The sequence below is a fragment of the Pantherophis guttatus genome, chromosome 3 (assembly GCF_059756535.1).
Source record: "Pantherophis guttatus breed Tessera chromosome 3, ASM5975653v1, whole genome shotgun sequence".
Classification (NCBI taxonomy): domain Eukaryota; kingdom Metazoa; phylum Chordata; class Lepidosauria; order Squamata; family Colubridae; genus Pantherophis; species Pantherophis guttatus.
Window position 1 is genome coordinate 100013688 of NC_142065.1, and position 27506 is coordinate 100041193.

At 38.8% G+C, this 27506-nt stretch overlaps 1 protein-coding gene across 4 annotated transcripts in view; it reads right to left on the reverse strand.

The window, feature by feature from the left end:
* Window positions 1-26790, reverse strand: part of PLA2G4A (phospholipase A2 group IVA) — a 75588-nt gene extending 48798 nt beyond the window's left edge. Inside the window, exons 1-2 of one of the 4 annotated variants that reach the window (XM_087890090.1) lie at window positions 26346-26790; window positions 5845-5984 (exon numbers count right to left, since the gene is read on the reverse strand). In XM_087890090.1, coding sequence (XP_087746216.1) covers window positions 5845-5877 — 33 coding nt within the window. In that variant the 5' untranslated portion in view covers window positions 5878-5984; window positions 26346-26790. Of the gene's footprint in view, window positions 1-5844; window positions 5985-23488; window positions 26277-26345 lie in introns of those variants that run through there. The other 3 variants (XM_087890092.1, XM_087890093.1, XM_087890091.1) reach the window with 3 other exon arrangements.
* Window positions 26791-27506: the final 716 nt, after the last annotated feature.

The following is a 27506-nucleotide window of genomic DNA, read 5'->3' on the forward strand; positions in this document are numbered from 1 at the left end:
GCTGTTCCAAATTATGTCCAATTGCTGTTTTTATTTTATATATTTTATTTTATATAAGGGAGGGAGGGAGGGAGGTATAACCACCTCATAGCATGTGTGACGGCAGAAAAAAGATTTTGGCGGGAAAATGTTCAAACAGGTTTGGTGGGGAAAAGTCCTATCATGAAATTATAGAATGGCAAATTATTTTTACATAAAGCTAATTCTTGGATGAAAATGATCAATTGCATAGTAGAAAATTTGCATAAAGCGAGGAGAAACCATATTGTTATATTTCCAACTTGAACCCTTTATCCAGGAGATGGCAGTCAAAGCTTATGTCAAAGCATCTGTGAACAGTATGACTACTACTTTATTCACCCCAACTTGCAATATTCCACTTCCATTTCTTTTGCCCCATTAAGTCAAACCTCAAATAAAAAGGAGGGAAAAAGAAGTGGGAAAAACTCTTATTGCATCAACATTGCTTTTTGAGAATTATTAGTTGTCTCAGAAGGATATGACTGCCATAAGAGTCAAACCCACATTACAAATTTTAAAAAATCCGAGAAAGTGAAGGATATTTTTAGAAGAACATTATGATGAAGGAATTTGTGGCCTTCTTGCTTGGTGAGCATGTTTTGCCAACTATTTCCATAGGATATGGATACAACTCAAGCTTAATTTTTGTTTGACTACAGTTTGTTTTGTTTTGTTTTTTAATTTGATTTATATGCCACCCTTCTCCGGAGACTCAGTGCGGCTTACAGTGCGTTAAGCAATAGCCTTGTATATTTATACAAAGTCAGCTTATTGCCCTACAATAAGTACAGTTACTACAGTTACAGGAATATGAACTTCATGTAGAAAACATGTGCATTTGAGAGCATGTGATAATTTTTACAGTAACTGTTGTTTCCCTAACGTATGAAGTTAAGCAGTCAAAACACTTAGCTAATTTCCAGATATTGAAAACAAATAGTATCACATTAAAAATGATTCATCCAGTTTATCTAATAGGTGTTTTACTTGCTGCCACAGATTAAAGAACTAAAGAAACTAATATCTTCAAGGTGAAATTATTAAATGTGTCTTTTTTTAACAAAAAAAGTTTTGTTTTTTCAGAGGTTACTCAGAAAGCCCCAGATATGAACTACTGAAAGGAGCTACCAATACAAGATAATTTGTGGTGATTAACTCCTGATTTTACAACTCCATATCACTTTGATCTGATGATCATTGTTCCTACTAAATAATATTATGACCAAGGTGCTATCAAAGGACAGCAAACAAGACCATTGGTTCTTAGTGCATGTATTTCTACCTGATCTGTGTTTACAACTAGTCCTCACTTACCAACTGCTTTGTTTAATGACGTTCAAGATTACAACAATATAAAAAAACCAAATCCTTGCATTTACAACCGTTACAACATCCCATGGTCACATGATTGCCACTTTGGTGCTTCACAACTGGTATGCATTTATAACTGTCAAAATGTCCCACTGACCTACAGTCACTATTTCTGGACATCACAACCAGCTTCCAACAAGCAGAGTTAAGGAGGAACTCAGAAGTAAAATTGCACGTATCAACCACAGTGATTCACCTAACAACCAAATTGGAAGTGAGCCGGTCATAAGCCAGTCATGGTTACATGATTTTCCAATTAGTGATTGCAGCCCTTAGCAACAATTGCCAGCCCCAATTGTGGTCACTAAGCAAGATATATGTGTATTCCAAAATACACCCCAAATAAAATTATATTAAAAAACAAAATAAATAAAATGAACCAAGAAGGAACAAGTAGAGCATCAACTTTCAAGACATACAAATAATTGTGCAAAACTGAGCAAAATATAAATGGATAAAGAAGTGAGACAAAATTAACCAGAATGAAATATTAACATTGTTCAGCAAGATAGGAAACCTAGTACTCTTCAGCTATAGAAACTGAAATCCTATTCTGGAAGGGATTTTCCCAGTTACTTGTTTCTTGCACGTACACAATGGAATTTCTTGTAGATATATATTGATGTTTTCATATGCTTAATGTTTTGGGGTTCCTCATTTTATAAGAACTAGATGCCTTTTGTTGTATTTCAGCAACTTAAAAGTAATAAAGAGTTATTTAGCAGAAATTATAATTTCAGAAACAAAAATGCAACAGGGTAATCACTTAAATTTTTAGTTTGCATCTGTAAAAACTTGATGGAAGGTGCTTCTCTACAAATATAATGAGAAATTTTGAAGTCTTTCTTTCAAGTTAAGAATCAAACCACTGTTAGGACATACTCTTAAGAATGTTATCTGGGAGGGGTTTGATCTTGTGACTCCCGAGGATGAGGACAGGATTCTGGGTAGGCTTAGCCCTGCCACATGTTTATTGGACCTGTGTCCCTCCTGGTTGGTGCTGGCCTCCCAGTTACACGAAGCTGGCTCCAGGGGATTATTAATACTTCTTTGAGTGAGGGTCTCTTCCCCCCCTCTTTAAAAGAGGCGGTGGTGAGGCCTCTCCTCAAGAAGCCTTCCCTGGACCCGGATGTATTAGCGAATTATCATCCAGTCTCCAACCTTTGCTTTGTTGCGAAGGTTGTTGAGAGTGTGGTGGCGTGACAACTTCCCCAGTACCTGGATGAAGCTGATTATCTAGATACATTCCAGTTGGGCTTCAGGCCTGGGTACAGCACGGAAACGGCATTGGTCACATTGGTTGATGATCTCTGGATGGCTCAGGACAGGGGTTGTTCCTCTGTCCTGGTCCTATTAGATCTCTCAGTGGCTTTTGATACCATCGACCATGGTATCATGCTGTGACGATTGGAGGGGTTGGGAGTGGGGGGCACCATGTTACGGTAGTTCTCCTCCTTCCTCTCCGATCGTACGCAGTTTGTGTTGGCAGGGGGACAGAGGTCGACCTCAAGGCGCCTTGTATGTAGGGTGCCACAAGGGTCAGTCCTCTTGCCCCTTTTGTTCAACATTTATGTGAAGCCGCTGGGCGAGAGCCATGGTTTCAGGGTGAGGTTTCATCAGTACGCTGACGATACTCAGATGTACATCTCCACCCCGGACTACCCCAATGATGCCCTTGATGTGATGTCCCGGTGCCTGGAGGCCGTGCGGATCTGGATGGGGAGGAACAAGCTCAGACTCAACCCTTCCAAGACTGAGTGGCTGTGGTTTCCAGCGTCCCGGTATAGTCAGCTGGCTCCATCTCTGACTACTGGGGGTGATATCTTGTCCCCCTCAGAGAAGGTTCGCAACTTGGGTGTTCTCCTGGATGCACGGCTGTCCTCGGAAGATCATATCACGGCCATGGCCAGGGGAGCTTTTTATCAGGTTCGCCTGATACACCAGTTGCATCTCTTTCTGGACAGGGATGCCTTGAGCACGGTCACTCATGCCCTCGGAGCGCTCGGAGGCTCCAACTGGTCCAGAATGCGGCCACGCGGGTGGTTATGAGGGCGACTCAGCTCACCCACGTAACACCCCTCCTGCGCAAGCTGCACTGGCTCCCGGTGGTCTTCCGAGTGCGATTCAAGATGTTGGTCACCACCTTTAAAGCGCTCCATGGCTTAGGACCGGGGTATATACGAGACCGCCTGCTGCCAGCAACAACCTCCCACTGGCCAATACGCTCCCACAGAGAGGGACTCCTCAGGGTGCCATCGGCCAGACAATGCCGACTGACGACACCGAGGGGGAGAGCCTTCTCTGTGGGGGCACCAGCCGTCTGGAATGAGGTGCTCCTTGAGAGTCATCTCATCCCCGACTTGCGTACCTTTCGCCGCGCCTTGAAGACCCTTTTGTTCCAACAAGCTGGCCTGGCCTAATACGAATTTTAGAATGGGTGTATGTATGTTTTAATCTATGGGCCAAATTTTTATATATTCAATTTTAAATTGTTTTAAATTTTGTATATTTATATGTGTTTTAATATGGCTGTACACCGCCCTGAGTCCTTCAGGAGAAGGGCGGTATAGAAATCTAATAAACATAAACATAAACATACGGTACAGCTTGATTATTTTAATCAATATCCAATTTCTCTTTCTCTTTGAGCCCAAACCAACAGCATGAAGATACAAAACAGTTAATCTGGAAGACAATCTAGATCTGTGATGGCGAACCTGTGGCACGCAGAACCATATCAGTGGGCACGTGACTCAGTGTGTGCACTGGCCAGCTGATTTTCGGGCCTTCTGGGCCCACCGGAGTAGGGAAACAATCTGTTTCCTGCCTCCGGAGGGCGTGAGGGTATGTGGGGAAGGCCTGTTTTTCTCTCTCCCCAGGCTCCAGAGGCTTTCTAGGAGCCTAGGGAGGGCGAAAACGGCCTTCCCAACCCACCTGGAGGCCTTCCAGAGGCCGGAAACGGCCCATTTGCCAATTTCCTAGAAAGCCTCTGGAGCCTGGGAAGGGCGAAAAACAGGCCTACTGGGCCCACCGTGCCATCACGTGCCCAAAGGAAGGGGAGCGCAGGGGGGTCGTGTGTGCATGCATGGGGGGGTGCATAGAATTATGGGTGTGGGCGGGCACACACACACACACACATGACCCCTTGTGCTCCCCCTGCTTTTGGCACGCAATGGCAAAAAGGTTAGCCATCACTGATCTAGGTTGTGTTTTTTTTTTTTAAAGACCTCTTTCGTATATATAATGGGAATTGATACATTCTCTATTACAGCATGGAGAGCTCCAGGCAGCAAGATAGCAGTTGGTGGACAGCTTACACTGAATTTACAGATTTTGTTAAATTGTTGGTCTGCTAAATATTCTAACATTTTGGAATGGCTTCACAACTGCAGTACGAAAAAATGACTTTCATCTAAAATACGGCCCTACATAGGCATATTCAAAGTTATACAATTATGAATGTCGATTTAATTTACTAATTAAAATAATTTTCCTTATTTTACTAAAGTTGAGTGAAATAGACAAAAGCAGCTCTGGGTAACATTAACCCGGTAAAAGTATAGTCAAAGTGAAACAGCCATTCTGTTTTGTAAGTATGAGCTGTTGTTGCACTTAAAAGAATATAATGACTACATCCTTGTGGAAAAGGTTACAATCATCAGATATAAAGGATGCATAAGGAATCGAAAGTTCAGCCAGGGTATTTCTTTTGCAGCTTCCTTCTCTCTCTCCAGCATGGCTCCTTCCAGTGGTTTGCTGTAACCACAGCTTGCTGTCAGCTTAGGTCAGTTTAAACAACACTGGCTGCAAACACTCAAAGAAATAAATAAGCAATCAGGATTCAGGATTACTTGGGACTTCTTGACAAAGGCCTAATAACCATAGCAAACCATAGAAGGGAATAAAAAATCTTGCTTTGAGGGAAGACAGAAGAAATGAGAACTAGAAACAGTTGCCATGTTCCTGATCTTCCGAGCACAGCTTGCAGACTAAGAAAATGTGATATCTGAATCAGAACAATTACTTATTTCAAATGAACCCCAATAACCTAATCTACTTTAGTTTCTTCTGAAATAAATACTATTATTTGCTAGCTTTCAAATCAAATATATATTTTGTTAGGAGTTGGAGCATCTCTGCAGTGTAAATGGCAAGAACTTGTTCCAGGACCCTGGAATGCTTGGATATTGTAAGCTCAAATATCTAAATATTTTAATTTCCTACAGGTTTTCAGAATTCCATAGTGCAGTTAGTACAGTTTCTTTTTATAGAATTTCTAGCCCTTCTAGCAATCAATTTGAACGATTTAGTTTAACCCAGTGCCTTTCCGTTTTATTTCCTTATTTTAAATTTTTCCTATCTCTATATTTCAAAACATGCAGGCCCTAATATTTGTTACCATAATTAAAATAATTATTTTGGGTAATCAAAATAGAACAATTATCCACTTACCATAATCTGCTGAAATGGATCTATACTAGACATTGTAGAATCAGTACTGAGTCTGATAGGATAAGAATTATGCTATCTTGTAGATGTAATGGTAGCCTCCAAGACAGCCTCCAATATGAATTTCCACTTTCTGAAAATGGCTGAAAAACAACATAAAAATATTTATCCTATTGTGTAACAGATTTCTAGATGAAATATCATAATCTTCTAATCTCACAAGTCAAATCATTGTTGAACCTGACAAGGATTTTGAACTTGGCTTTAAGGCAAGGTACAAGCCAAGGCAACCCAAGTCCATAAAAAAAAAATCTTACTAAAGTAAGAACATCTAAAGTAAAATAAATCCATAAACCTTGCAACAATTTTTCAAAATGGTTTATCTTACAGTTCTGTTGAACTTTAATTTAACCTCTCTAGGCAGCATTCCCCTATTTGCAGAAATTATAGAGAAATAATTCCAAAGGTTTTGGAGACCTCACATTGAAGTAGATTGATTGATAAATACTTGCTCTGACACATTTATTTTATTTATTTATATGCCTAACAAAAACTACAAATTCAAACGAACAAAATGAAAAAACTAAAATGTGACAAGGGACAATAGGCATGTGAGTACACTTACACATATCCCCTTAGGAACCTTTTAAATATGGGATGTGGACCACAGAAGTTAAGTTAGAATTAAAACTGTGAAAGAAAAATATCCCTGTAAAGAGGCTTATTTGCAGACAATATTGAGTTTCTTCTTCTGGCAAAAGATGGGCAAATCACACATTAAATTTAAGTTGAAATTTTGGGCTCATGCCCCAATGCCTTGCTTTTTTTTTCTGTGGAGATACATACATAAATAGACACACACACACACACACACACACACACACACACACACACAGAGTCCAATTTATGCACATAGCCAAAGTGTAAAGTGTAATGTTTTAAACATATCTCAGACAGCTAATTGCAAAATTCAGATATTTTGGACAGGAGGACCTAATTTATCAACTGGAACGGAGAAAAAGTTTCTGATGTGAGATTCATGAGCATTCCAAGCTGGATGCTAGCCCAGGCAGGGCAGAATGAACATTTCCAGGTAATTTCTGAATCATTTGTTTTGAGATCAGTTTAATCCTGAAGGCTTTAGAAGCTGGTTCTCTCCAGTTCAGATTTGCCAACTTTTAATTCTAGCTATCCCTTTTTATTATTATAAATCGTATCTCCTGATCCTAAAACTCCTACAGCTAGCAGGAATGTGTGATTAAAAAGCATGTGTACCAGGGGTGGGTTTCTACTGGTTCACCTTGGTTCAGGTGAACCAGTAGCGGCAGCGGCTACAGTTATGAAAACCAATTAACTGTAGTATGTGGCATATGTTACTATTTAACAAAGCATGCAATAGCATGATGCAAAGTCAGTCCAAACTCTACAGTAGAATTCTACTAGTCAGTATATATTCTCAAGAGAACATTCAATAGCTTTGCTTCTCTCTAAAAACTTCTATCAGAACTTCAATCAGAAGAGCTTTAATAGCACAATATACTGGGAGGTGACCTATATTTGGGCCCAGGCAGTGGTATCAGCCTGTTTGAGAGAATGGGTGGTGTTTTCCCCGTCAAACCTGACAATTTTGGACAACTGCCAACTTTCCCTTTTTAGGGAACATGGTCAGATGATTGCTTAATGACCTGTGGAGATTTGCTTAACAGTATCACTTAATGTTGGCAATTCGGATCCCAGTTGCCATTGTTAACTGAGGACCATCTGTATTAGGCAAGGAGCCAATACGGTAAAAGTAACAGTGGAACCTGGAAGAAGCTGACTGTCTTGACCCATTTCATCTGGGATTCAGTATGGAGACAGCATTATTTGTACTTCCTGATAACTCTGAATGACTTGGGATGAGGGTGGTGCTCTATTCTGATGTTCCTTAATCTCTCTATGTTTTTAATGCCATCAATTACAGTATCTTTCTGGCCAGTTGTGGTTTTAGGAGTTGGTGGCTCTGTGTTGTGGTGGCTCTCATCAGCTGGTTCCAATCAACGTTGATGTGGGAAAGGTGTCATACCCACAGCCTCTCACTTGTGGGGTGCCTCAGGGTTTGACATTCCTTCCCCTCCTGTTTAGCATCTACATGAAACCACAGGGTGAGTTAATCTTTTGGAGTCTATTATTATCAATATGTGGGTGATACCTAGTAATACTTCTCAATGCTATACCAGCCAAATAGTCAATTCCTATCTCAGTATCTGGAGGCTTTGTGGGTCTGGATGGGGAGAAATAGACTCAGACTCAGTCCTGACAAGACTGGGGGGGCTCTGGATTGGGGGGGGCTTTGCAAATCTGGGGATTAGAATGCACATTGCAGCTGAAATCGAGAGTTTTACAAAGCTTTATCTGGTCTGTCAGTTACATCCATTCCTGGATCAGGAAGCCCTTCAGATTATCAGACATGCCCTAGCCATCTCTTGCTTAGACTCCTGTATTGCGTTCTACATGGGGTTGGCCTTGATGACTATTCAGAAGTTGCAACTGATCCAGAATGCAATAGCACAGGCAATGTTGGCATGTCTTGGAATGTCCATGTGTCACTACAGCTCCTACAGCTTCACTTGTTGCCAGTGAGCTTCTGTGTACTATTTAAGTTGCTTATTATCACTTATAAATTCCTTCATGGCACATGGGCAGTTATGAATGATATTCCTCAGAGATGCGCTTAGCTCCAATTCTGAGAATGTTCCACAAATCTTAAAAGTCATGTCTGTCTGGATCTTCTTTCTAGCATTTTTTTTATTGCTTTCTTACTTTAAGTATAAATTTAGCCAGTCCTTTGGGAGTCCTGTGGCTCCTAAATCTAACAAATCAATCTCATGAAAATAACAGACATAGAAGAAAAATAACAAAGTGAAAGACATCTTGAATAAAGAAAAGTCCACCACATTGTGAGGCAGTCAGAACTATTTTAATCACATCTTACCAGTCAGAAAATTGTTCTGATGTCCAACTGAGAATTGCAGCTGTTTAACTCACAAAGCCAGAATGAGAACAAAATAATCATTGAAAAATTTTCCAGATCAAGATCATCACAGATTATTTAGTCATCACAAGATTAAATGATTTTATTTTTATTTATTTTTTTGCTTTGCAGGTTGACTAAACACAAAAGAACAAAGGTTGTTGGATGTTTATTAAGGGTCTGGAGGTCACAATTCAACACTGACATTATTTAGAGGTATAATTTGGTATTTCTACATGATATATTGTACAGTCAGTTTGTGGTATAATAAATGGAAAGTCCATGTGGTTTCCTCTAGATAGTATTAAGTCTCACCCGTAGGGAGGAATAGGCAACTATCAAAAGAAAATTGAGAAAATCAAAAGATATTGAGAAAATACCCCATTTATGAAAAAATATTGTTAAATCTTGGTAATAAACTGAAGTCATGGCAGTACATCTATGAGGTAAATTAGTTCTAGAATAGAGGTCCTCAACCCCCAGGCCAACCCAGTACTGGGCTGCAGACCTTTGGGCTGTGCAAGTGGTACCATCCTCTTCCCCCCCCCACTGCCACCAATCCACAAAGCTGAAAAGGTTGGGGACCACTGATCTAGAATTTGCCACAACTAAATTAGAATAACTTACATTATAGTAGCCATTACTTTAGCCTATAGTTTACAATGGGCCTATTTTAATGTTGTGTATGGGCGCTTCCATATTGTCACTTCTTCATTCCCCAAACACTCAGGAATGAAGTGTTTTTGTTTTCAGGGAATCCTTGATTGTTTTCACCCTTGCTAATTTGGAACGATAACGTGGACTGACAACTTCTGCTATGACTGCTACAGGTCTTTGTAGCAACAAAAGTCTTGATAGTCCATCTGAAAGGTGAAAAGCAAGGGAGAAAAAAAGGAGAAGCCAGGCAGATAAGACAGTACTGTTTAAAGCATGTATATCATTTTGCAAGATTACATCTATTGAGCAAAGACTGGAAAAATTAACCAGAACGGTGTAAGAACCAAGCATTTTGAAATACCATAGGAGCAGCCTCCATACTGTCATAAATAATTCCTCACAACATTTCAAAAATGTAAATGTGGAATAATTACCCTCCATGTCTATCTTTGATGCTTAATATTCTATGATGCAAGAAGATGCACTCAATGATGTAGCATATCAAGAAAATAACTTTAAGTGAAGACTGCAGGGACAAAACATTTTGCATAACAAATATTTCTGGAAAAATATATGTGTAATTAATTTAAAAAACAGCACTAATAAACTAAACTCAATCTAGTAAACTAAGCAAAACAATGAAAAATTCAATAAAAAATACCATGTATGAAAACAGCTGCTTGCACATGAAAGGGAAATCACATTAAGAGATTCTAACTCATCTAGAATTCAAGTTTACAATGCTGCACAATAATGTATTTTCCCTGTTCCAAAATCATAGCTAGCAACTCCTGACTATCAATAGGAAGGTTCAGGTTTTACTATCCCATATCTTTATTTTGAGATATCTGTTCTGGTTGCTAAGTTGTCTTAAGATTTTTTTCACATTTTATGCATGCATCTTAAATTTGTCGTATGCATAATTCGCTTGTAATAGTTCAATAAAAAGCAATGCAAATATTTTAGAAATTATTTTTTAATAATAGCTACTAAGCTAGTAGCTAATAGTAGCTAATAGTAGCTAATAATAGCTACTAAGCTACATAGCTATTAAGCTCACTGAGACTTACTTTCTGGTAAATGGGAGTAGTGCTTAACACTATATAAATAAGCAAACACATTTTAATAGCTAATTATGTCACTTTCTTGTTCACAGAAAGCACTAAAGAGAAAAATTAGTCATTGGTAACATGTGAACATGTGCAAATGATCAGAATTAAAATATAAGCCATTGCTGGGCTTTTAGAAGGGACCAATCTTTACAATTAATGTATAAAGTGGGGGGGGCAGAGGAAGAGAATTATTGCTTCATTATCTGCCTACACATCTGCTTAAAATGGCATTTGTTACCAACAAAACAGCCATATGTTCCTTCAACGAGTGCTAAACATGATATAGACTTTGGGGATTCTCAGGGATGATTCACACCCTGTCAGCACTTCTTTACTCTCCTACCATCGGGCAGGAGATATAGCAGCATAGCCAGCTGAACGAATAGGCTGAAAAATAGCTTTTATCCATGGGCCGTCAGACTTCTGAATGCAACATGACAGCACAATCAGGTTTAATATAATAGACTTGCAGGGCCAGCGCAACGTGCAACATGTTTATACCGGTGTAATATAATATAATGTTATATACATATATGTATATGGGAATGTGTGCAGTTATTACTTATTTGGGTTAGGGATTTTTTTCTTTTATTTACTGAGTTATTGAGATGTATTCTGTGTTTTCGATGGAGGAGGGGTGGACCAAGGGAGGCTCATTCAATCTCATTGTACACATGTTGTGCATTGACAATAAAGGTTTGATTTGATTTGATTTGATTGTCAGAAGCCTTTAAATGTCTACCAAACAATCAGGATGTCAGCCTCAAATATGCAGTGCAATTCAATATAGATAAAGCTACTGCAGATTATGTTAAGTGCCATATTTTTTTGAATATAAGATGCACTTTTTTCTCCCCTAAAAGGGGATGAAAATTTAAGTGCATCTTATACACCGAATGTAGCCCCACCCACCCACTGGCCCCCACCCTTTGGCCTCTGCTTCCCAGCAGTTTACCTCCTTGTAGCAAGAAGGAACAGCTCATTTCAGCTTCAGCACAGCCAAATTAGCATAAATTGGATCGGCTTCCCTATTCTCAGCTGTTTTGCTCTCAGCTGTTTTGTACGGGCCTCTGCTGCTTGCTGCAAGGAGGTAAATTGCTGGGAGCAGATTTTTTTTTTCTTGTGCTAATCAAGCTATGCTGAAAACGAAAATGAAAGTAAAGCAGGCTGTTTGCTGCAATGAGGCAAAATTGCTGGGAGGCAGAGGCAGAGGCAAATTACTTTTTCTTGTTTTCCTCACCAAAAAAGATAGGTATGTTGTATGTCTGAAAAATACAGTATGTAATGGGCTGCAAATTTCCACAGAACATCCATTCAGGGAACTCTTAGAGCTATGGGGTTGTATGGAAAGATAAGGGTCATAGTTGGAGAAAGGGTAAAATGGGGTTTAATTCATTCATGAATTTGCATTGCTTGATGGGTCTTCGAACCCTGAGATCTAGATGGGGCTCAGGAACATATGTCCGGAGAAGTATTGTCACTTTCTTGGTTAAAGAACACTTTATGCTCCTTTGAAGGGACTACTGCATAGCTGCGATCTACAAGCTCAGCAGAAGTCAACATATATTCAATATAGATCTCATTTTTGTTGTCTGCCTTGAAAATTACCTCCAAAAATAGGCAAGTGGAAGGGAGTTCCATTAGCCTGAAAGACAACTTGAATCTTGATGCATTGTAATTGTTTGATTAGTAATAAAAATGTCTAAGCCTACTTTCAGTTTTGACAAAAAAAAAAAACAGTTAAAGTTACCCGACTACATTTTTCTTTAAGAATGAGAGCTATGCAATCTAACTGGTCATACAAGACACGACTGCCAATTTGAAGTGATAACCATTTAACAAGGTCAAAAAAAATTCAAAGTTTCTCATATCACATTAGACAGGACATTACACAATTAAAGTCCTGTGGCAAAAAGGTAAATGTACTTCCCTGGAAAATCATATGTTGAAATATATGATCTGATTAGATATTTCAGTAGATACCTCTATTTCTTAAGTTATAGCTTCCCTCCTTTCAGACATAAGTAATGCAGCAAGTTGAAAAGATGTAAAATGCATTTGAAGAATTGAAAGAAGAATATATGGATTTTTATAGTTTTAGGTGCTGAAATTATGGGTCTTTTAGGCTAAATTTTCCTTTCTTTTTTTTTGTACTGAATGTGCAATGCCCTTCATTTGCATTTGATCCCCCAGGTTCACATCTGGTAATTACAAATCAGGTAGAACACAAGATTTTATTTTTATTTATTTCTTAAATTTAAATGCCACCCCTCTCACCGATAAAATAACTCAGGATGGTTACAAAATGTTAAAAAGATAAATATAAAAACAGTTAAAATTAAAAGATTTAAATAAAAACTAAAGGGCAGATGGCATGTGGGTGAGCTCTTCTTTCTTAACCCATCAACCACTTTCAATGAAGGGCATCCCCATCAGGGCACCAAGTCAGCTGGCAAAACCAGGTTTTGGAGGCAGATCTCAACTCTGGAAGCAGATAGTTCAACAAAATGTTCAACAGGGCAGGGGTCACAGTGGAAAAGGCTCTTCTCCTTGACCCTGCCAGCCAGAATTCCTTGACAGATAAGGTCGAGCGAATTGATCACATTGGGGAGATACCTTGAATCCATGTCATAATGACTTTAAAGCTAATAACCAACACCTTGAATTGGACTTAGCTGGTAACTAAGTTGCTGCATTCTCTATCAGCTGTAGCTTCCAAATACTCTTCACGGATAGCCACATCCACAGACAACATAGATGTTAGGCAAAGGACATCTAGAGGGCATCAGTTGAGGAGGACAACAAATACTAATTCAAATTGACTTTAAGGGCAATTTGGAAAATATTAATTTTCCTATATAAATCATAAGGAGACATTGTACAAAAAAAGGACTACTGAACTAGCAAAAGTAAAAAAGATGGTACACTATTTGGCTCCAGATAATCATGCAACAGCTCCTTAAAGCCATGTTTTTCAACTGTTTTTCAAAACTAACAGCTTTCAAGGAGTTTAAAACCTGACACTGAAAATTGCTACTGAAAAAAAGTCATGGCCTGGAATGCTACTTAACAGCTTTTTGCGTCCCACCTTATTCTTCTGGCAAATCAGAGCCAAATCTTTTATGAAAACCTCTTCACAAACTCCAAAACAAGAAAGAAAAGGAAACAGGAGCACTCAATGTACGGATTATTTAGAACGGTTTAAGGCATTAGTCTGTTTGCAATGAAATACAGCAATGAAGCTGTATAGCAATTCTAAATTTGGGAAGCGAAGGGTTCCCACCCTTTCCACAGATTCTGGTTTCAACCTCAAAGTTGAAACATTCTTATACTTTTTAGGGGAGAAACTGTTGGCATGTAATCTAGCCATTAAATGATACATAAAGGTAATCAATCTTGGATCATTGATTGGATCAACAGATATGAATGATCCCAGAAATTCTGAATAAGGGACATGCTAAATAAAAAGAATAGCATTATCACCTTTCATTACTGACTTCAGCACCAAGAACTGAGCAACCACAGGCCAAAATGGTGAATTTTAGGCCCAGCTTTATTACTACATAATAAACACACTATGTTTAGCATCTAGTTTCGGTAGACAGCTATACTGAAAATATCTTTAACATCTACTTGCAACATTTTTAACATGTTATGGCATCTTTCAAGAAGTACAGACATTAAAATATAAACACACTTCCAGCAAATTAGTTATGCAATTGCAATATTACAACAAGCAAACTTGCAACATACGCTATCTAGTAATTAGCAAGGACATCCTACTCTATAGAAGAAAGTGATCACTGGAGATAATAGTTAAGATTAATCATAACTTATGGGCTCAATTTCTGTATTATCACACTGATAGGAAGGTTAGATAGAACAATCTCTTGATTTCCACAAGGACAGTCCACGGTTAATTCCTACCACATGGTTATCCAAGTTGTAGCAGACTGAATTTTTAGTAACTGTGCAAAAGGAACCCAACTTACACATAGAGCTGTATACACAGAGCTATATACACAGAGCTGTATTGTTCATGTCTATGCACAAGAATCTAGTCAAGTCATGGTAAGCACTAAATTGGCTCTAGATAAAAGTCAACAATTATGGGATGTGGTGGCTCAGTGGCTAAGACGCTGAGCTTGTCGATCGAAAGGTCAGCAATTCAGTGGTTCAAATCCCTAGTGCCGTGTAATGAGGTGAGCTCCCATTACTTGTCTCAGCTTCTGCTAACCTAGCAGTTTGAAAGCACATAAAAATGCAAGTAGAAAAATAAGGAACACCTTTGGTGGGAAGGTAACAGTGTTCCGTGCGCCTTTGGCCTTTGGTGTTTAGTCATGCCAGCCACATGACCATGGACAGCACTGGCTCTTTGGCTTTGAAATAGAGATGAGCACCACCCCCTAGAGTCGGTAACGACTAGCACATATGTGCGAGGGGAACCTTTACTTTTACCTAAAAGTCAACAAAATTCAAGGGGGGTGGGTGAACTTGGAACATTTGTGGACATGTAACAATTCTAGGCTGAGTCCTCACTTCACTCAGCCCACAGCCTCTTCTCCTACAGATTAGGAAGTTAACAGAACTGCGCAGGATCCCTTTCCTTCACTGATTATAACAAGAACATACATCCTTCTTGTCCCTGAACATCTCATTCAAGTCAACAACTCATTCTTCTTTACTGAATTAAATCACTAAAGTTGTAGGACACTGAACAGCATTTTTGGAAAGTCTTTAAACAAAAGACATTAAGGCAACACCCATTGAGATCCTTTATGGAACCTTGATAAATAAATACATATTTTATAAAGTGATCAAAATAGCATGACCAATGAAATTTGATTGCTTTACATTTTAATTAAATTTTAACTTTCTTTTTTTGAGATCATGAGTAGTATCTGGCATCTGAAACAATTGCCAATCCCTACATTAAGCCATTTACAGGTGACATGGTGGCTGTTCATTCCTGCTGAACACAAGCTAAACTGAGCATGCCCAGTCTAACAAAGAGGACTAGAGGTAACATGATAGCAGTCTTCCAATATTTGATGAGCTGTCACAGAGATCAGGGGCCAACCTATTCTCCAAAGCACATGAGGGTTGGACAAGAATAACAGATGGAAGCTTATCAAAGAGAAAAGTGATCTAGAACTAAGGAGAACTTTCTTACAATTAATGGCTTGTCTCCAAAAGTTGTAAGTGTCCCATCACTGGAAGCTTTTAAGAAGAGATTGGACACCATTTGTCGAGAATGGTATAGTGTCTCCTGCTTGAACAAGGGATTGGACTAGAAGACCTCCAAGGTCCCCTACAACTCTGTTATCCTGTAATTCTGTAACAAGCATTCTCCCATCTTTTCCCTTAAATGTGCTGACTACATAAAGCTCAGCCAAGCTCTGTTTGGGTAACATAAATTTTTAACCAGGTAAATAAGTCCCGTTATCTTATGAAAACCAATATGAGTCTGATCTATCCTTTTATCACAACTGTGAGAGCAAAAGACTCAAATTGCTTAATTGCTTAATGCAATGTAAGCCGCCCTGAGTCTCCAGAGAAGGGCGGCATATAAATCAAATTAAAAAAAAAAAATTCTAACATCTTAAACAGACTGAATGATGTAAAGTTACTACCAGAAAATAATAATTTGTGAAAAAACGGATTGTGCGAATTAGGACTGTACTTCCATGTTCTTTCTTGGGTGAGTTTGCTAGTGTAGTGTTAAACCTTGAAAAATGAAACAACAAATGTACTAAACCAAATATAAATTATTTATAAGTTTATCTAGCTTGCCATCAGAAATAGCAATAATTACTTGAAGCAATTATTTGGTTTGAAACTGGAGGCAATGCAATAACAGAGGATTGGGTAATGAAAACTATACAATAATTTCTTTCAATGGACAAGTTGGTGATAAAGATCACTTTCATCTCTTATAGTTTATGATTCTAGGAAATGAGTAATTTAAGGTTTGTGGTGCTCGTAACAACAACCATTTGTAAGAATCCTCACAAACTATCAAAGCCATGTGTGCTCATTGGTCAAAAATGTTCCTTGTGCGACAGTTAATTCTCAAAATGTCAGAGAAAACAGTAAAATATCAAAGCTATCCTTTACCAAACCAAGAAACATGAAGTGTCCTGCCCCTCCCAAGAAAGGGAGATGAGCAATATGTACACTGATTTTGCTATAAATAGGTTTTGCTTTTGATACAACAGCAGTTATTGCAATCCCTTCATAATAGCTTTTCCACAATTAAACTACTTATCAATGTTTCCTGGGTATTCATAGGTCTGTTTAACTCATTCCAAGCTTGACCATTAATTACAATGAATTAACTACAAAGAACCCTTGCTAAAATGTGAGAAAACTTAATTTCAAGTTTATAAACTATACAGTTGCTCTAACCAAATGTCTTGTCAAGGTATTGACCAATAAACACAGCAATACCAGCTTCTTCTACTGCAGAGGTCCCCAACTCCCAGTCTCTGGGCTGTGGCATGGTCCACGTCAACAAGCAAAGACCCATCTGCAGGATGCAGGCAGCACATGAAACCACGTCCCCTCCAGTTCCTGGAAAAATGTCTCTCCATAGAACCGGTCCCTGGTGCCCAAAAGGTTGAGGGCCGTTCTTTCTACTGTAAGGAGCAAATAGTGCAGGATCAGGGCCAACTCTACCAGACCTAGAAAGGAGGCTGGTTTCCTGGCTAGACAGCAGGATGGAATTCCAAAAAGACTTCAAACTTTTATCCCTCAATACAAGTTTTGCATCTCCTTGAGATGGGCAGAATTTTTCATAGACTATTTCAAGATAGGATTCATATTTGGACTTTTGACCAGGGAAATTGCCAGATGGGCAATTCCACTTCTGGAACATTACCTTATTCTAACAATTATGCTATTGTTATGGCAAGACACTAACACAAACAATTATTATTCTGCCTAAGAAAAGCAGGAATATATTTATAGCCAAGTCTGGGTAGTGTTTTGGTTTTTTTTGCATATAATGTAAATATTTATGACTGGAGAACAAAAGCCTTGAAATCGGTAGAGTTCAAAGGATCCTTACATCAGTAACAGTGCTCACATGTCATACTTAAACATAATAACTGATAGCACTTACCCAAACTTTTATTAACATTGATTTCTCCCCCACCTTACCAGCTGCTACTTTATCTATAAATGTGTGATTTATAGTTAGCATACAATTTAAACCTAACATAAAAAAGGATTTCTGGACACAACTAACTAGGAAATTTAAACAAAATATTGTTACTTGTACTGATTGGGGGAAAGGACCCATTTTTGTCTAACTTGTAAATTAAGTTTGATAAATCAACACGCATCCTGTAGTCTATTTGAAGACACTTCCAATTCCCATTTTGTACACATCTTGTCCCTTGACAAGAATAATGTTTGTCAAACTTTCTGAACACATGGACCATTAAATAAACTTTGGGGAAATTTGGGAGGTCTCCAAGTTAACAAATATCCTTTCCCTATGTTTTCTTCTTCAAGAGCATGATAATGATTATAATTTATTAAATAGAATAGAATAGAATAGAATAGAATAGAATAGAATAGAATAGAATAGAATAGAATAGAATAGAATAGAATAGAATAGAATAGGAATAGGAATAGGAATAGGAATAGGAATAGAAATAGGAATAGAAATAGAAATAGAAATAGAAATGTATATGCCACCTGGCTCCCAGCTATTCTGGGGACCACATTTTTCAGTAAATATGATAATAGTTGTAGTTTCCCACTCTCTCAATATTAAAGTCTTTTTAAAATGTGTCTTGTAGTAACAAAATTAAATCAAAAATTAAAGAAACCTATTTCTTATGACCTCAGTTGGGACCAGAATGCTATTCTCAAGCAAGAACTTCTGCTGCTTACAAACTAGTAGTTAAATGAGTCATGCCTGAGTTCACATCCTTTTTTGCTACTGTTAAGTAAGTTGCTGCAGTTGTTAAATGAATCAGGCAGTCATTCTCCCATTGACTTTGCTTGGAGCATTGCATATGGTGATCATATGACTCCGGGACGCTTCCACCATTAAAAATGTGAATTGGTTGCCAAGTGCCCGAATTTTCATCACATGGGGATGCTGCAACAGTTTTAAGTGTGAGGAGCCACCTAAAAAGTCTAAGCTACGTTTTTCAGTGTCATTGTAACTTAGAATGGTTGAGGATTATCTGTATGTAGCTCAACAGCTTCGCCTATATATATCCTCATTAGATGCACTGCATTGAAAGTGTTAGACTTTGATAGATAGATAGATAGATAGATAGATAGATAGATAGATAGATAGATAGATAGATAGATAGATAGATAGATAGATAGATATGCTAGACAGACAGACACAGATATATCATATATATAAATATATATCATATTGTTCAAATAATAAAGTCTAAAACTTTCAATGCAGAACATCTAATGATGAAATATATTTTAAACATTGGAGTGACCTGCGTACACCATCCTGTGGTTGAAATTACAACACAATGACTTCAATGGGACTTTCTCTTATTTAATAGCTTTATTACAAGAACCAAACTGCTTGTCATGATGAGCTTGTCCTATGGCATAATAACTCATTCATTACAACAACATCTGTTATTCAGCTACAGTAAATTACCATTGAGGTTTACAAAAAGTAAGGCTTTTAATATATATCTAAATGTTATGTTGTATGTGCATTATTGTATTGTAAATTTTCAGATTAGGCTTTTTAATATCTGTATGCAATTTGAAATACAAATTTAATCTGTTTGCACCTGTATGTTGTTATAATTATACTTGTTTATTAATTCAAAGATGAACTTGACATTTAACAATGACATCTGTTTATTAGAGAATATTTGTAGGAGATGACCAGACTGAGCCTGAGGGAGGGATCAAATCAGGGGGTGAAATCCAGCAGGTTCTAGAGAACCGGTAGCAGAAATTTTGAGTAGTTCAGAGAACCGACAAATACCACCTCTGGCTGACCCCATAGTAGGGTGGGAATGGAGCTTTTGCAATATCCTTCTCCCCAGGAGTGGGGAGGGAATGGGGATTTTGTAGTATCCTTCCCTGGAGTGGGGTGGGAATGGATATTTTGCAGTATCCTTTCCCTGCCACGCCCACCAAGCCATGCCCACCAAGCCACGACCACAGAACCGGTAGTAAAAAAAATTGGATTTCACCACTGGATCAAATGTGTCATAAGTAAGAAATCACTGCGGACTCACAAGAGATCTAAGTCCAGCCCACCTTGAATGCCTCTCTTATCTTATGCTCACTTTCTTTGGCCATTAGATGGTCCAATTCTTGTACAGAGTTTAAGCTTGCAATAAATCTTTATACTCATTTGAACTGCCTGTATCTCCTGATTTCCCTGCACTTGCCATTGTTCAGATTTAAGGCTGAAGTCCTAGAATAGATTCTCTAATTACTGGGTGGTACCTCCTAGGGAATTTCTAAACCAGGGTGAAGTAGGAGAGCTTGTTCCTTTAATCTCTGCCACCGCAAATCAGTTAGAATCAGCTTTGCACCAATTTAGCCTTGGCCAGGGGTTTACAATTATCTATTACACAGCCCTATTTGAATTCATTTAACATTCGCTTTGATGCTTAAAAGAATAATTTGATGAAAATTGAGAATCTGGGGAAATCTGTTCTAACATCAAGAGTTCTTTGTTTTTTAAAAAAAAGTATTAACAATGTTGTGAGGAGTGAGTGCTCTTACTTTTTTTTTTTCAGGAAAAATTTTCATACAAGGAAATTTCGAAATATCCTTGCTTAATACTTCTCTTTATCTTTCACTATTTCAAGGTAGTGCTCAAATATTGGGACATACAATTTGACACAAAAACAATTTTAAAGTGGAAGTGCAGTTACCAAGACTTCTGAAGAATAGATTAGTAGTAATCCATATAAATTGAACATAACCAAACAATTAAAGGTAAGAGTGGGTTGCTGTCCATGCAATAAATTTTTAAGAGGTGACTTGGACTTTACCAAGTTTATTTAATAGTGTAAATTCAAAAAAACAGAATAACAGAGTTGAAAGGCACCTTGGAAGTCTCCTAGTCCAACCCTCTGCTCAGGCAGGAAATCCTATATCATTTCAGGTAAATGGTTGTCTAATCTCTTCTTTAAAAACTCCAGTGTTGAAGCACCCACAACTTCTGATGGCAAGCCCTTCCATAGGTTAATTGTTCTGTTAAGAAATTTATCCTTAGTTCTGGGCTGCTTCTCTTCTTGATTAGTTTCCATCCATAGCTTCTTGTCCTGATTTCAGGTCCTTTGGAAAACAGGTTGACCCTCTCTTCTTTTTGGCAGCCCTTTACATTTGGAACACTGCTATCATGTCACCTCTATTCATTCTTTTCATTAAACTAAACACACCCAATTCCTGGAACTGTTCATATGCTTTATCCTCCAGTCCCCTAATCACCTTTATTGCTGTTCTCTGTACTCTTCCTAGAGTCTCAGCATCTTTTTAATATTGTGGTGACCAAAACTAGATGCAATATTCCAAGGCATTATAAAGTGATACTAACACTTCATGTGACCTTGATTCTATCCATCTATTAATGCAACCTAGGACTGAGTTGGCTTTTTTGACAGCTGCATCACACTGCTGGCTCATATTTAAATGACTGTCTATTAGGAATGTAAGATCCGTCTTACAGTTATCACTATTGAACCAGGAACCACATATACTATACCTGTGCATTTGGTTTTTCTTGCCTAAATATAGAACCTTACTTTTCTCTACATTGAATTTCATTTTGTTAGATAGTGTTCAAGTCTAAAGTTATTCTTGCCAGCTTGGTGTCATCTGAAAATTTGATCTAAATCATTGATGAAAATATTGAAGAGTACGGGCCCTACTCCACTGAACAGTTCCCTCTATGCAGTTCCATTGAGGATTATAGATTATTTATGAATCTCACTCGTTTGATATCTACAAGAGTATTAACAGTCCTTTGGTTCTACCATTCCCAAGATATAAACAGATATGCAATCAGGCTTGTCCTACTACCGTGTTTCCCACAAAATAAGACCCTGTCTTATATTTTTTGAACCCCAAAATAAGCACTTGGCCTTATTTTCAGAGAGGTCTTAGTATTTTGGGGCACATGGAGCAAGACGGGGCTCCTCTTGCAGTCTTACCTGATTTCCAGCTCTGCCTCCCTAACCGTAACCAGAGGAAATGGTGGGGACTGGCTGCGCATGCGTTTAAATATTTTCAGGGAAGGAGGCTTATTTTAGCGCATGCGCTCAAAAGCCTGATTGGGCTTATTATCAGGGGATGTCTTATTTTCAGGGAAACAGGGTATGTATATCTCCATGCTCTATCTCCATGCTCACTACAGCATAATTGCAACATTAACAGCTTCTTATTAAGGCAAGAAGAAATGATATATTATATTGTAGGAATCTACTACAACATGCCAGCCCTTCCTTGGTAGGGAACATAGCTTTGCTTGCCATTCTTTAAAAGAACTATTGTTCTGCTTGCCATTGTATAAAAGAACAGTCTCCTCTAAGCAATATAATCATCCTGTCTTTTGGACAATAAGTGACGGAAGATGAATGAACATTTTCTCAGGAAATTGGTTCCCTAAATCTGTATTAGCAGTAGAGAGAGGTATGTGACCTCAACCTTTCTTACATTCATCTTAAACTCCACTGCAAATATTCTTTCTAAGAACAACTGTCAGCCATTTAAAAAAAATTACTTCTGTTTTAACAGCCAGTCAAGGAAGGACTATTTGAAAGGAAAAGCCAATAGAGAGGAAGAAAGTTAAATTCTTCCTAACTGTACATACTAAGTTGTTTTCTAGTACTACATTCACACCCACAATTTTCTACTGCATGGACAACATGACATAAATACTACTCACAATCACTGCTTGAGTCAATGTCATTGGTTGTCCAGACAGGCTATCTTTCAGGAAAACATAGAACATCACTAGTCTCATAAGTTAAAAAACATCTGAGAGGCAGCATTAGCAAGCGGCTTCCAAATTGGTGCCAAAAATGCTGTGTCTATTCCAACTGCCAAGTTTTGTTCAGAGACATATTGTATGTAATGCTCATGCAAATTAATCATTGTCCCTGCTTTGCAATACCTGCTGGAAAAAAACCAAAGCAAAAAGATCTTCCTGACTTCCATCAAATTCTAAAAAGCAAGACAAAATTCCTTCCTTCTTATCTGTAAACTTATTTTGGATGTCATAAGATTGGGCCTAACTAGCTCAACCATCAGAAAATTTAGTGAGAAAATGATGACTGAGAAGCAGCTCTATTTCATTCATTCCCTTTGAATTCAAACTAGTTCCTTGCAGTACATTTTCCAAAAAGGCTGGAGTTTAAAAGGGAGGCGGAGGATAAGCAATCAAAAGGATGAGTTACTAAAAACTATCCAATTCTTCTACTGAATAGTTTTGAGGAGAAAGCAGTTGTTCCTGCCCAAAACCATCACTAATTTCTCTGCCTCAACCTATAGGTTCTGCTTGCTTCTTGGAACAAGACCTAAAATGGACACCTAACATCAAAAACGTCATCAAAAAAGCACAACAATGTTCTTTCTGCGCCAACTCAGAAAGCACAAACTGCCCAAGGAGCTGCTGATACAGTTCTACAGAGGAATTATTGTCACCTGCACCTCTATAACTATCTGGTTTGGTTCTGCAACCCAACAAGACAGACACAGACTTCAGAGGAAAATTAGAACTGCAGAAAAAACAATTATTACCAACCTGCCTTAGATTGAGGACCTGTATACTGCACAAGTCAAAAAGAGGGCTGTGAAAATATTTACAGACCCCTCGCATCCTGGACATAAACATGTGGATTCTCACCTGATATGGTAGGCTGAATTACTAGGACAAAGGAGTTAAGAAGAGTTGAGGACTTGAGCAACAACTGAAGTGATCAAGGGACTTTGGTTCCTTCTCTTCTGAATTCCATCTCCTGGTAACCCAAAACTGGGATGTCTGCCTATTGAATTCAATCTTTATCTGCTCCATCTACAGAGGCAGGATAGATAAAAGATTATTGCCTCCACACTTTGCAACTTCCTCCTTCTTTCTCTTTGATAATGCAGCATAAGAAGATGGCATGGTAAAAGAAGACATTTTAAGTCAGGGCAAGAAATGTGGTATCCATAAATATCTTCTTTGATGTCTGTGTCACAGAATATAAAGATTAGAAGGAATATTGAAAATCATCTAAACCAGTGATTGCGAACCTTTTAGACACCAAGTGCCCAAACTGTGCGCATGCATGCCCAAACTGAAAGGTGCACATGCGCAAATACGCGCACGTGCAAACATGCGCGTGCGCAGACATGTGTGCATGCGCAGCAAAGACCCAAAGACCAGCTGGCCAGCAGGAGGTGGGACATCCCAACACCAGCAGTGCAGCAAGAGGTAAGCTCTTTTTCTTTCCGTGTGCTTTTGTTTCGTCGTTTGAAGGGAAACAGAAGCTCACGAAAGAAACGCCATGGAGATCTGACCTGGGGCGATGGCATGCATGCCAGCAGAGAGGGCTCTGCGTGCCACCTCTGGCAATGTGCCATAGGTTCATCATCACGGATCTAGACCAATTCCTTGTCCACCCATACAGTGTTTGAACATCTTCAGTGAGGCAGTCTGTCCATTGTTGAAAAAGTCTTACCATTAAGACATTTTTCCTGATGTCCTGTCACCATTTTCTGTCTTGCTCATCTTAACCTACTGATGACCCTATCTTCTGAAAGAACCAAACCAATGTTGCCCCTTTGTTGCATGATGGCCCCTTTCAGCTATTTAAAGACAGTTATTATTCATTACTACAATCTTCTCATCTCCAGGCTAAACACAACCTATATAGAACTATCAACTGGGAAGTTTTTAAGAGTCATACAGTTTTCCCAGAAATTTTTCCACTGGAGGCAGTTTCAAAGGCATATGATGCACGGTTTCTGCTTGCTATGCCCTGTGGTTTTCTCCTAGGTTGTTTTGTATAATTACAAAATAGGTAAGTGGGAAGCAGAACCAGCAGTTTACAGGGCAGCTGTAGCCATTCTTATTCTTCTTATTGTTGTTGTTGTTATAAAAGTAAAAGTAAGACGCTGGGTTGATGGAATGGTTTAGGTATTGCACTAGAAACTGGGAGAATGTGAGTTCTAGCCCAATCTCAGAGCTGAAAGCTGGCTAGGGGATTTTAGGGGAATGGGGTTTTTTTTCAGCCCAACCCACTTCACAGGTTCACTGTTGTATTGAAAATAAGAAGCAGTATTATGACTACAGCCTGTTGCCTTAAACTGTACAAATTAAGATGAGATATAAATCTAATGAGCAGTTTGGGCTAGAGGTTAAGGCAGCAGATCCCAGAAGACCATGAGTTGTGGTCCTGCCTTTGGCATAAAGCCAGTTAGATGACTTTGGGCCAATCACTTTCGCTCAACTCTAGAAAGGACGCAATGGCAAACCATTTCTGAAAAACCATCCGCAAAGGACTGCAGAGCTTGTCTGGGCAGCCACCAGATGTCAAAACTGATTTAAAAGGCATAAAAATAAGTCTAATATTTTTCCAAAAAAAATAACCTGGGGAAAAGAAGATGGTAGAGAATCAACCTTTTGATTTTTTGTGTCTGGTTATGTCATGATGACCATTTTGTTACAATACCCAAGACTTCCTTACCCAATTCCAAAGGTTTCCTTATTGTTGTATTAAGCATACTACAATCTACCTGGTGTTTGACATAACTATAAGCAGCGCAAGATTTGAACACATTTGACTAAAATATAACTCAACCATTTCATACACTACCTTTGTCTAATAACAGATTAAGAGCAGTTTTATCAAGAATTAGAAAAGACAAGTGAAATATCAGGGTCACAGATAAACTGGGGGAAACATAAATAAGTCTTCCACTAATTATGTTGATCCTTGAATAAATAGGGACAAATATCAACCCATCTACTTACCCAAAAATACATCAGTCCCATGAGTAATTCTTACTAATATATTCAACAGAGTTTATTCCCAGGTATGAGAATCTTTTAAGGATTCTAAACCCCTCTGTTTGCATTTGAACATGTTTACTATCTCGTCTAATAACATTCCTATGTTTCTCCCGACCTCGACATTGCCACATTGTCGGTTTCTGTTCAGCGAAACCCAGACACACCATCCCTCTCCCAAAATTATTTCATTAAAAGCACGCCCGATAGACGGAAGAATAGCTTGCAAGGACACGCATATTAGATCGCCTACGGATCTTAGAAACAGAAATCCGTATTCCTTAGGATCGTCAAACACGCGGGAAACATCCAAGCGCCGATTATTCTCGGTTCCGTAAAAGTCACAATGTCACCACTCAGGCAACTTTTTTTTTTTTTCTTCTCCAACCCGGTCAAAATATGCTACGCAAATACATGAACATGTCGCAACTCCTCCTGGTACAAAAAGCCCTCTTTCCCCTCCCTTGCAATGCAACATCGCCCGTTCAATTTTACGAACTTGCAGCAAGTTAGCGAGACGGAGCAGTCTGATTTTTCAGCCTGGGGGAAAAAGTGCGCCTTTTCCTTTCTAAGCAAGAAGCAAACGGCTTGTCTATCCCAGTAGCTAAGACGGTAACTCTCTCCTCTATTCCATTCTCCTGCACCTAGAAGTTTTTCCACTCTCCCAACCATTCTCGCTACAATGAAGCATGCTAAGCATATGGCTTACAAATGTGGTCGGTGCGCGGTTAGGTGCCCCGAGGATGGCGCATCCCACGACCCAACTAGATCGGATTCTCCTTTGGATTGTCCTCCGCCCACTCCCTCGTTCCTCTTTTCGGCTCCGCTGGGCTGACTTTTCATTCGCAACCGGAGCCCAGTGGGCGGAGTTGTGGAGTCAGATGGTCCAGGGGTTTAAGGAGGCGCTCAAAGTTGAACTTCGCTTTGCTAACGTCACTCACTTGTGGAATGACGGCCGGCGGTCGGCGAAGTGCACGTGGGAAGGGTCTGGAAAGCGTCGGTGGAGGCAGTTGCAAGGAATAAAGCAGACCAGTCAGCCGCCCGTAGATTCGCTCGGAAGTTTCTGTTTTCCCTTCTCTGTAGCCAGTAAGATTAGCTTCTACGTGAGCATTTGAAGGTACAACCTGTTGGTGCAATAAAAAACATGGAGTAGCGTTTCAGGAGGGAAAAAAGTCCTGGGGAAAAACGCCCCAGTCAGTGGTTGAGCTCACTTACTCCTCATGTTTCGTTTCCGCGTCGCGAAACCGACGGCTGAGGCTGTGCATAGGGTCACGTAAAACTAGGTGGACCACATCTTGGATTACATTTTCTAGCATCTTACTCCTTTTTCCACGCTAGTTGAAGGTCCAAGGTTCCGCTCTCGGTATAAACCTATTTGGGGAAGAAGACTAAGGAAAACCAAAACCACTATATTAAACAGGATTCAAATAAATAGAGTGAGAAATGGGTTTTTGGACCAGAAAATAAAGCTATACCTTAAAGAACAGACATTTTAAAAATTAAAATTATTCCTACAGTATTTTTTTTTTTGAAGTTTGTAGCTTCTCTTTGCATATATATATGGGGCATATGGGGAGAGAGTGAAGAGAAAGAAGGATCTTCACTACTGACCTGGGTTTTGTAATATTAATGTTATTTAATGTGCTCTCTGTGTTTAAGAGCAAAATGATCTATTCTATCCTCTGATATCTAGTTTAAATGGAAGTGAGATTTTCCTATTTCCGTGTATTTTTTTTAATCAAGTTTTCACTGTAAATGCAGGAACACCTCTTAGCATATTCACTGACTACCCCCCTGCACTGAAGATATTGTGGACATTGTCTTGGAAAATGTTACTTAATGAGTATTCTTTCTGTAGTCTGCTGGTGGT